At 32.8% G+C, this 12418-nt stretch overlaps 1 protein-coding gene across 1 annotated transcript in view; it reads right to left on the bottom strand.

Annotated features, from left to right (window-relative positions):
• The window catches only part of MALRD1 (MAM and LDL receptor class A domain containing 1), a 541690-nt gene that overhangs the window by 516442 nt on the left and 12830 nt on the right, over window positions 1-12418 (bottom strand). The window contains exons 2-4 of the mRNA XM_074324842.1: window positions 10985-11125; window positions 1360-1451; window positions 1110-1271 (exon numbers count right to left, since the gene is read on the bottom strand). Coding sequence (XP_074180943.1) covers window positions 1110-1271; window positions 1360-1451; window positions 10985-11125 — 395 coding nt within the window. The remainder of the gene's footprint in view (window positions 1-1109; window positions 1272-1359; window positions 1452-10984; window positions 11126-12418) is intronic.

Below are 12418 nucleotides of genomic sequence, written 5' to 3'. Positions count from 1 at the left end.
TCTTTTATCTTCTCTGGATCCCCATTTACTTTACAAAAGCCTGAAAATTCCAAACTACAGTGATTTTATGATAGATCAATGAAGAAAATGGGCCATTTTTATATCTTATTTATAATTTAATTTTTATAATAGAGATCTTCATCATTCTTCTATCTTTCCTCTTAGCCACTCAAAATAACTAAAGTTAAAATTCAATCCAATTCAAGTCCTATATTTAAGCAAGTGCTAAATCCATCACAAAGTAGATTATTTTGTACTCCATATCAAAATTATTAAACGTATTATATTATGGTATTCTAATGATAGATAATAAAGGAAACATATTTGGGCTAAATTGGCTCACAAATCAGGTTTAAAAAGCAAATTCATTCAGAATAAAATGCTTAAGATCCCCTTTTTAATTGGAAAATTTTGCTTGGCTGTACCAAATGTTAAAATATGCAACACTTTTCCAAGAAACCCTGTAATAATCATCAGATTGTAATTTCTACCATACATAAGTTTTATTAGGCTGCACACATATGTTTATCTTTTATCGGCTTGCTTTGGCTTTAATTCCCAAAATTATTTTGGGAAATAAAGGCTGAACTGAATAATCTGAGTTTAACCATGAAACGAATATGACAATTATTCTACTTCAACAGCATTTGGAATTAGAATTTAAATCAAATAGTCTATTTCCTCATCACCCAACATAACCCCATTCTCTCAAAAGCGTGAAAAAAGTCTGAAAGGGAAGTGATTGCTAAAAATAAGAAATGAAAAGAAAGAAGAGTTTGGAATATGAAGAGAAATAAAAAGTAAAATGGAGGGGATTCAAGAAGTTGAGAAGAGCATTAGAAGTCATATTTTACTGATATATGAATATATCGTAACATATATCAACTTCGGGTTTCATACATAAATTTGAAACCTTTTTGAAGTGTCTTTTAGGGTGACTAGCCATCCCAATTTTGTTGGACTGTTTGGTCTCAGCACTTGAAAGTACAGGCACATCACTTAGTCCTCAGCCAACTGGGACAGTCATCCCACTTTTAATTTGCCTGGTGTTAAAGGTCTGTATCTCCTTTTCCCTTAAAAGACATAGTTAGAAAGTACAACATGCATACCTGAAATCTCTGGGAGCACTCGATTTTGATGACATGTCTCTCCCACTGATTTTGGGGCCCAGCTGTGTTTTGCCATAAATGCCGAATAGGACCACCAAGGGTAGTTTGAAGACCGGCGGTTAATTTGCCACTCACATGGCTGGAGAAGTAATAAAATGTAATCTGTGAAAAACAATCAATGCCCAAACAATTATACTAAAGAAGTTCCTAAATGTGAAAAATATTTAAAATGTCGTGTGCTTTCAAATACCTGACAAGCATGTTCGTTATTTGTCGGAAGAAAAACTCTGCTTCTTAACGTTGAAGTAGAATCCTCTTTGGAGACCATTGAGAGGAAGTGGGCTGTTAGAAACAAGAGCCACATGTCAGATTCAGAGTAATCACTGGTAAACTTATTTTATACACCAGGCAGTAAATCAGGCCTATATCCATACTGGATCAATATCTTTTGTTTAAAAAATGAAACATTGATCTATACCACTCGCTTTTGCAAATGGTCTGGCTGATATTTTTACTTCATTATACTACCCATTGAAATAACTAGTTGTGATTATATTCCCTATAACACTCTTATGGGCTACTGTCCATGACCTAATTTATCTCATATAACATAGAAATTTATAATCCTGTAAATATATTATCCATGGAAAACATTATCCTAAGACTGCCCACCAAACTAAGCAATTCAATAGAGAATTCAAACACATCACTGTTTGCTCTGATTTTCTCCAGAAAGAATTGGAGCCAATAGTCCCAGCTTTTTTCAGGATCGTAGAAAACAATACTGAGCCCTGATACTCTCCAATATGACACAGTACAGACTACTCCGATGAACGGTTACTGTTTAAAAGCCTATAACATAAATGTGGAATATTCCCTAGTTGACAAGGTTAAAGTGTATAATCTGGGAACCATTATTTTTTGCTATTCTACTTGGTGTGCTGCTATTTGGCAAAAGGAATGAAAAAATGATGATGATGATGATGATGATGATGATGATGATGATGCTATATTTACCCAACTGATTTAGTGGTATTTTAAAACTAGATTGGAAATTAAATTTCATTGTCACATCATTGAGAGACTCAATAGTAAAATTAAGAAATCTCAAAGACTTCTTCTTTCCTATGTCTATTCCAAAATTGTATCACAATCAAGCAGAAAACAATGGCATTAATGATTACTTATAGATACAATCAGACGCATAAATGAAATCCTGGCAATAGCAGAAAACTGTTCTGAGAATGTACTCCCTGGGATAATTATATGACCATAATTTAGATGAAGAGCTGGTATCATGGTGATACAAGTGGACTATCATTACTTTGCTCCTACTTCATATTCAGCAGGTAAAGCATATGTTAAGTGAATAATTAAGTAAGCATAAAGAGCCATATCGATATATTGTTTTTGGTTTAAATAACATTATTAGCAATACAAATGGCAATAGTATCCAGCAGGCCCTAAATTATTGTTTATCAATAGTCAGCTACTAAAAAGCATTTGTGAATATACAAGAAAAATTACTTGCATCTGTCAAGGAAATTAATTCAGTTATCGTGTTTATTTTAAAAAAATAAACATGGTCAAAAATCAAATTTGACACTTTATGCCATTAAATTATAAAATAGCATGTGCAATAAATAACAAATTATTTAAATATTTAAGCAGGGTATTTTATAAATATAAACTATGACATTTGGTATATGTTACAACACTAAATTATTCTGTATTTTGTCAGAAATTAAATAAAGGTTAATCTTCTGGTTATTATAAAAAGTAAAGTTTCAAATTCAGATACAGCTTGAGAGCCTTTGACATTTGTTCTAGTAATAAAATTTCTTTCCATGGGCAAAAAGAAAAAAATGTTCAAAATGAACCCAATAATATGTTCACTACCTTTAATTCCAACTTGGTGACAATAGCAAGCATTTTTTTTCAAATGCACATCCAGTTTTACCTTGTTCCCTATAGTATGAGTATAGGATTTCTGTCAGAGATGGAAATGTTCCTTAGAGAAGAATATCATCTTATAGAAAGTTCTCTGGCATTCCATAGGACTTTAGTGATCATGTCAATGGGTATAAAAGAAAGCAGCTGATCCTTGGTAGCATAAGTTTTCCCCACATCATTTCCCCACATTCCCTCTCTGATACCCCTCTCCTACTACTGGCTCTAAATAAGAAACTTATGAGTGTTCTCTCCACTCACCCCTCTTGCTCCTTAGAGGAGCCTAGTAATATCACACACACATACACACACATCATTGTCATAATCATATGTCTCCTATTAATCTCTAATATAGTCATTTGTTTGTTTATATGATTCATAAATTCCTATTTTATGCCTATATCCATTAAGTCAACTGCCAAGCATGTCTTTAAAACATATTTAAAATAATCTTGTGATAAAATGTTAATTATTAAAATGACAAAATAATATAAACAACATGATTTCATTTAAAATTTTAAATGTTGATATTAAAGGGCTTTTAAAAAATTTTTTTTTCTCAGTTGCTGGGTATGTGTTGGAGTAAAATCCCAACATGAACCAAGATTGATGACCAAAACAGGAAGTATATAAAATATAAAAAAACAAAAAACCATGAATTGAGTTTTAAAACTAAATCCAATAATGTTGGCAGTGAATTCTACGAACTTTGGCCCTCAGCAAAGGTAAGGTAGAATTTTCAGTCTGGCTTTCTTCAACTATTGATAGGCAGCCTTGGGTTTCCTCCATTTCCCAAGTTCTAAGTGATTAATAGGGATGATTATGAGCAGGAGACACATAAATTCTATTGTATGTTATAGAGTAACTAATTCACTCAAAGGAACTAAAAAAATTGAGTATGCTAACAGTGAGATAATATTAGTTCTCAAGAACGTTTCTCAAAAAATCAGGCTGTAAGAATCGATCACCATGACAAGGTCCCAGGCCTGAAGCAAAGGTTAAAATGTCAAAACTTTGGAAAGGGAAAGTGTGTTCATCTAGGAAAGAAATATAACTCATTTCAGATAACAGAGAGGACATAATAGTCTTAGATACAAACTCCTTTTCTCTATTGATACAGAGAATATCAATAAAGACATAGAAATTATAATTATCAATAACTAATCATTATAATTGGTTCTTATAATTGTTAAAAATCAAAATTATAGTTCAGTGTTGATGGGCACACAAGATATAAAGATGCAATTTGTGGCAGTAACAGCATAAAGGCAGGGAGAATTGAGCTAGGTAATATATATATATATATATATATATATATATATAGCAATTAAATTAAAAGAAACAGTATATATATATATATATATATATATATATATATATATATATATATATATATAATTGCAATTAAATTGGTATTAGTCCAACCTAGATTGTTGTAACACCTAGGGAAAGTAGCTAAAAAATGTATAGTGGAAAAAGTGAATTAATATGATATACTAGAAAATATCTGTGCAACACAAAAGAAAACAGTAACAAACGAACAGAGTAACAAGAAGACATAAGACAGACAGAAAACAAATAGCAGATGGCAGGTGTAAATCATATTTTTCCATAATTATGCTATATGTAAATGGAGTAAAGTCTCCAATCAAAAGTCTGGGGTTGGCATATTGTATAAAACTATGATACAATCATAAAGTGTGTCTCTTGTAGAAAGTGTGTCTTATAGAAAATATAAAAATATAAAAATACATAATATATAAACAATAACCAAAGAAGAACTGGAAATCCAGAAAAAAAAATTTTAACCACACAAAAAAAATTGTTTTAGAGACAAATAAGGACAATTTATAATAATAAAAGAATCAACCCATGAAGAAAATATAACAATTATAAACATATATGCACTTAAAAACAGAGCCCCAAAATATATGAAACTAAATCAAATCAAACTGAAAATAGCTGAAGTCTTTAATGCCCCATTTTAAAGAATGGATAGAACAATTAAAAGATCAGTAAGGAAAAAGTCTTAAACAACACTATAAACCAATTAGAACTAACAGATATATACATAACATGCCATCCAACAACAGCAAAATACATATGTTTTTATAGTGCACACAGAATATTCCACAGGAAAGACCATTTTTAGGCCCTAAAATAAATCTCAATGCATTTAAGAGAACATGAATCATCAAAGTACATTGTATACCCACCATGGAGTGCTTTGAGTCACTAGAAGAAAGAAATGTGGGAAATCAGCAAATAGGTAGAAATTGAGAAACACACTCCTAAAAAACTAATGGGTCACGGGAGAAATCAGAAGAGAAATTAGAAAACACTTGAGATGAATGAAAATGAAAATACAATGTATCAAAATGCATAGGATGCACTTAAATTAGTGTTTAAAAATAAATTCATAGCTGTAAATTGCTAAATTTAAAAAAAAGTAGTTTAAAAATCAACAATCTAATCTTCCACATCACAAGCTAGAAGAAGAGCCAACTAATCCAGAGCAAGCAGAAGAAGAAAATAATAAATATTAGAACACAAATAGAGAATAGACAAACAATAGGAAAAACTAAATAAACCAGAAGTTGGTTCTCAGAAAGATCAACAAAATTAGCAAAATTTTCACTAAACTGACCAATTGGAAAAAAAAAAAGACGATCAAGGAGAAGAAGAAGAAGAATCAATATACTAAATAAAGAGCGAAATAAGGATCAGAAATACCAATCTTATAGAAATAAAAGAATTATAAGGTAATATTATCAGTTGTGAGCTTACAAATTAGATAACCTTGATGGTATGGACAAATTCCTCAAAAGACACAAAAAATGACCTAAAGACTCAAGAATAGATGGGAAACCTGAATAAACTGCAACAAGTAAAGAGGATGAATCAGTAATAAAAAAATAAAAAAAAAGCTTTCAACAAAGAAATTCTCAGTCACAGAAGGATTAACTATTAAATTCTATAAAACATTTTAAAAAGAAGAATTAACACCAACACTTCACAAACTCTTCCACAAATTAGAAGAGGACAGTATACTTCCCAACTCATTCTGTGAGGTCATTATTACCTTGATACCAAAACCAGGCAAATATATCACAAGAATACTACAAATAAATATCTCTGGTGAATATAAAGGTAAAAACACTAACCAAATACTAGAAAGCCTCATCAAGCAAGATAAAGACATAAGAATTCACCATGGCCAAGTGGAATTTATACTGAAAATGCAAAGTTGTTTCAACATATGTAAACCAATCACTATGAATTGATCAGTAAAGGTCAAACACCGCGTGGTCATCACATTAGATGCAGAACACACATTTGGTGCAAACACTCTCTCATGATAAAAACACTCAGTGTATTAGTCACAGAAAGGGACACGCTTACTTGATAAATGGCATCTACAAAAAGCCTTCAGCTAACGTCATAACTGACAGATGAAAAAGTTTTCCCTAATGGGAATGAGATAAGGATGTCCGCTATCACCACTTCTATTCAACACTGCACTGGAGTTTCTAGGCAGACAGTTAGAGGAGGAAATGAACTAAAAGGCATCCAGAATGGAAACAGAAAGTAAACATATCTCTATTTGCAAATGACATGATCTGGTATGTAGATGGCCCTAAGGACCCACATAATTGCTTTGGGCCCACTTAAACAGCCTGGAATAATCTTCCTATTTTAGGGTCAGGTCATTAGTAACCTTAATTACATCTACAAAGTCCTTTCACAGAAGTACTTAGATTAGTGTTTGATTGAATAACCTGGGGATGGGAATCTTGGGGACCCAAGGGGGCCAGCTTTAGAATTCTCCCTACCACAATTAGGTAGGCACTAATTTGATTCTCTTGTTTCATTTGCTACATTTTAAGGTTTGGACCAAAGTCTATAAAACCTAAAGTAATTGAGTCCCTAAGTTCTTCCTTGATGAATTCAGCTGTAGGACACATTCAGTCAAGGTGACTAATCATTATAGTTGGCAGACTTCATTTTTAAAGAATGGAAATCTGCTGTGTCCTTTCCAACCACGTAATTGGTCAAATTCACTTCCCACTTTTATTTGACGGACTCTCAGTCTACTGTCAATTTGACTAGAGTTCAAAAGATATATTCCTTAACATTTGCATTATGTTTTTTTCAATACACTATTATTTGATTTTATGTATTTCTGTTGAGTATGGATTTTCTTCACTTGTGGCTGAATTAATTTGAAAAAATATATACCCATAAAAATTTAGGAAGTAAACAAGTCATCTGTCTGTAAAGATAAAATTCCTGACAAAAGGAAAGCAAATGATACATATAAAAATATTTCTACAGAGAAATTATAGAATGTGTTATATTTTAGCTCTAATCAGTGGAATAATGTTATTTGTTTTAAGATATTTCACAGCTTGACTACTTATGTGGAGAAATTTCATTAATGTCATATCCGTTAATTCAAATAATCATCTAAATTGTGAACTATGATACCCTGACTGATGTAGTACTCTGAATTTGAAATAAAAGAAATGGGAAAATAAACATACTGTAGTATACAGTAAAAAAATAGTCATGACGTTAGTTGAGGAATTATGAAAACCTCATGTAGCTTAACTCATTTAAAATGCACACTCACACAGGCACACATCAAGGACCTGGATGTTCTTAGCTAGACAATCAAAGAATCTGTGGATGAAACCAAAGCTCGCTGCAAAATATTACTTGAGGCAGAATGAATCATTAAGTACCAAATGTGTATGCCCTTGGAATTCTTCATGCAACTCCTCAGCCACTGCCACATCCATCAATGCCTTTCATTTCTGCTGCCTGTTTAGACAGTTGCAGAATCAGAATTATCAACTGTGAAGGAGTTTGAGTAGAGGAAGGAAAAGAGGGAAGGACATGGTACTTATGAGTAACATCAGTAACCGTTGGGTGACATATTCCTGATGTTCCCAAATACACTTTTGGCCTACTCTTCATTTCCAAAGACAGTATCCTCTAACCACAGCAGACGGCTTTATCATTGCCTGAGCACACCGATATCTATATATGATCCTTATACAGTCCTTTCAGTTTGAAATATCATTTCTTTCACTTCGCTGTCCACTGAAATACCATTCAGCTTTCAAGTCCTTTTTCAAATGCCCCTTTCCTTTCCAGTGTCTGAATTTCACTGTAGCCACAGGGAAATTTGCTCAGACTAATGTGATAGCACTTTTAAAACTTCTTTTTGTAGTCTAATAAACTGTGGTATTCTCAAAAATGCTTTAAAAAGAGATAAAAACACCTTGGTGTGCAACAACTATTTGAATAGTCTCTATAATATTCACAGCATTTATTATGATGCCTTATGAACACTTTAATAACCTCATGTACCACCTTTATTATCAGCTGGAATCTAGATTGATTCAAAATTCATATTCTTACAAAAGTTGTAAGAAAAATCTCTTACATTCCATTCTTTTTTTAAAAAGCAAAGTTTTACTATCATTGCAGAAATAAGTTTGAATTTTTGGAGTGATATGATTTTATCTAAATGCAATGCTATATACTTTTAAAAATGAATATTACTACGTTCGAATCACTCTGCGCTGAGTATTAGTAGACTTCAAATATTGACACAGGGATGTTTATTTTTTGTTTTATTTATTTATTTAATTAATTAATTGGGTTATTTATTTATTTATTTATTTATTTTTTTATTTTTTAAGGAGGACGCAGCTCAAAGTGGCCAATGCAGGGATCGAACAGGCAACCTTGGTGTTGGTAGCAACACACACTAACCAACTGAGCTAACCAGCCACCCAACAGAGATGTATTTAATGTTCTAATAGATTTTCAAACTTAGCTCTGAAAACTTCTCAAAGCATTGATTACATAATGAAACATATTAGTTTGGAATACTGGCAAATTATTTCAAGAGTATGTTAATCAAAAATTTATTAACACTCATGAAATAAGGATTTTTTGAAGGGAGACAAGATTCCAACAAGACTATTTTTCCACAAACACTTTCAAACAGTTAATATCTAAAAGCAGAACATTTGCTTATTTAAAATTATCTGTAGGAAAATACTCATATTTTAACATTTAATTGTAGTTACAAGAGATGCACCACTACTATTAAAATCACCACCCTTCGATAATTATGCCAGGCAATATTTTGCCTCATTTTGCCTATGAGGCTTGTATTATTCCCATTTTATAGATAAGGAAACAGACCACACAGCTAGAAGCTTCAAGCCTATCTACTGTGACTCCAGCAATCTTAAATCAAACCAAGATACATGGCTAAAAGGGTGTCTGCCTATATAACATCTGAATTTTGATGGAATTACCTGCATTTTCCTTCTTGACGATGTTATCAAAAAATTAGCATGGCAAAATGAGAAAAGAGAAGGAAGAAAGTGAAAAAGAGGGAAGATGAGGAGGAAGGGAGGAAAGAGGGAAGCACAATGACAGAAATCTGGACATTGTCTAAATCCAAGATGAGGAGGCAATAAGAAAAATGGAAGAAGAGTCACCTGCAACAAAAGGAGAAAATATCAGGTTTTCTGCCCATGAAGAAGACTAGGCTAAATAAATGCATGCTGTGGAAAATCTTCTAAGCAAAAGGCAGAAACAGTGGTGAGGTTCTAAAGGAGAGATGTACGGGATCAAACAATTAATAAGACATTGTATTGGCTAAAAGTTTGGCACCAGATTCACTGTGAACACCTAATGTAACTTAGGTGGTGATAACATTTTTATGCATTGCAGTGAGCCGTTGGTCCTCTTTGTGAAGTTGGTTCCTTTTTTTGTGATAAAGCTTATTCCTAACAATTGTTAAAAATTATTTTTAGAAAAGTATTTTGGACATCAAAAGAACAAATCCCATTTTATTTATACAGAAGTTATAACAGTTATATAAAGTTATAAATTTATTCAGAAATGTACTGAATATTGACTTTTTTTGAGTGCCAGATATTTTATGACAAGTTTTAGCAACAATAGCTCATTCAGCTCTTAAATCAACTATCCTATGGACCAAACACCACTATTCCCCCTTGTAAAGTTAAGAAAACCAAGGCTTAAAAATGTGATCATACAGCTAGCAAGTGATGGAGCCAGGGTTCTAATCCACACATGGAGTATTTATGTAAACATTTCTAAACAATTAACATTTAATGCTTGAACCTTAGTTTACTTGAAATTATCTCTAAGGAAATATTTATATGTATTTAACATTGAATTGTATTTATTTGAGAGGAGCAGCACTTTTATAAAAAATCGCCAGCTCTCAGCTATGCTAGGCAATAGGCTGCTTGTTTTCACGTCACGTGTAAGCCCACCAGATGAGGACAGGCATGAAGTCAATTTTGGCTCACTAAAATATCTATATCATCTGGTGTAAAATGGTGAATGGATAAACTTCATTAGTTCACGCAACAAATAAAGAAATGAATACATGATTGGTTCCAGAAGTACCTCAAAGGCTAGTGAGCAGCCCATCAGAGCTTTCTAGTCAGCCTGAGAAAATAAGTGTCACCAGACAGAGCTAAAAATCCATCTAGCCAAAAGCAAAGAAATCTGATATATTTATCTAGGTAACATTATCATATTTAATTTCTGAATTTTCATAAGGAGTCAAAACATAGAAAAATCCCAATTTTTGTCTACATAGAGCTTCAGGATCCCAGAAAGTCAATTATGAGACTTCAATGTGATATTTTAGAGTCATAAACATCCTGAAATGGTTAAAGAATAAATAAAATTAGATATTATAGTAATATCTAAATAGTCAAAATTCTACTGCCATAATCAACCATTTGACAAAATGGAAGAAAGGAAGGGAGGGAGGAAGAAAGAGAGAGGAAGGAAGGATGGGAGGAAGAAAGGAAGGAAAGAAGGGTGGAGGGAAGAAGGAAGGAATTCAAAGTATTTACCAGATATAACGCCGTTGTGATCATAAAACGGAGGTGATAGACCAGTCATCCCATTTCTCTTTGTCCAACCGAGTTGAAGACTCTGATCTTGAGTCCAATTACAGAGTCCGTCCTCAAAATCACATCTTTCATAATTCAAGCCTAATGGCAGAAAAAAGAAATTAGCTTTTACAACTCCATTTTGCTTCTTAAGAAATAAGACAATAATTGAAAAGAAAACTTAGGAACAAATGACAAATGTAGATTAACATAGAATTATTTTTCACATTTGAAGCTACTTTATTAATGCAAAGCTTTTTTTCACATGAGAGTCTAATAAATCACCACACACAAAAATCACTGTTGTCTGCCACTAAACTGATAGCATAGTACGATGTCAGATGATTGCTGGACTTAGGTATGTAAACGTTGAAGAACTAGTGTACCCCTAAAATGAATAGAATATTGGATGTTAGCAGTATTTTAATAAAAATCTTAAAAATAAAAATAATAAAAACAGTGTAGTCAGATAGAAGAATGCCACATGCGGTCAGAAGACTGAGGACCTAACCCTGGTTTTGTCTCTTAATAACTGAATGCCTTAGCTAAACCACTCAACCACAGCAAGCCTTTTTCTTCCCTTGCAAGATTAGAATAGTGACATCGTTCCCTGTCTCCCTCAAACAATTGCTGTGAGGATCGAACTACAACTAATTACCTTACAACTCATTGGCACCATAAGATATGAGGAATTATTATTACGATTACATCATGAACCTCAATACTCTTGCCATTGAAGATTTGGACAGACGAAACCAAAGAGGACCCTCTGATTGAATCTCAACCATATCCATCTGTGATGGACCCCTGGAAGTAAGTACCTCCCTGTTAAAGCTCAATATTCTTGAAATTCTGAGTGCTTTTATTATAGCAAAGGCATTTTCTCTCTCTCTCTCTCTCATAGATATAAATCATCCAAGAGGCTTGGGAGAAGCAAGATTTAGACAGTTGGTTGTTCACCATAACTACCCAGGTAAGGCTTTATTCCATCATCCAAGAGAAGCAAATATCACTCTATAAAAACTAGATTATCTCCACTGTAAATCACCCTGCCCTGGGATGTAGTCCTTTGAAACTGTTCAGATTTTTCTTTGGCAAGTTTGTTCTTGCCCTGACGGGTTGCATTAGTCATACTCGGAGTGAATGTGCTGGTTGTTAGGGCTTGGCAACCCAGTCATAAAAACATAATTTTTATTTAATCACATTTGGACAAAATAGTATTTAATAATAATCCATGTGGTGCTTGTTGTGAGACCAGCCACATGAGTCCTGAAAGCGGATTTCAAGCTGTCACTTTTAAACATTAACTAAACCCATTTTATTACCAGTGGTCTATTTTATTAATTTTAGTCTAAAATCCTTTATTTGGAAAGATGTCACACACCGGTGGTATTC

The sequence above is a fragment of the Rhinolophus sinicus genome, linkage group LG02 (assembly GCF_036562045.2).
Source record: "Rhinolophus sinicus isolate RSC01 linkage group LG02, ASM3656204v1, whole genome shotgun sequence".
Classification (NCBI taxonomy): Eukaryota; Metazoa; Chordata; class Mammalia; order Chiroptera; family Rhinolophidae; genus Rhinolophus; species Rhinolophus sinicus.
The sequence above is the reverse complement of the archived record's forward strand: the minus strand, read 5'-3'. Positions and strand labels throughout refer to the sequence as shown.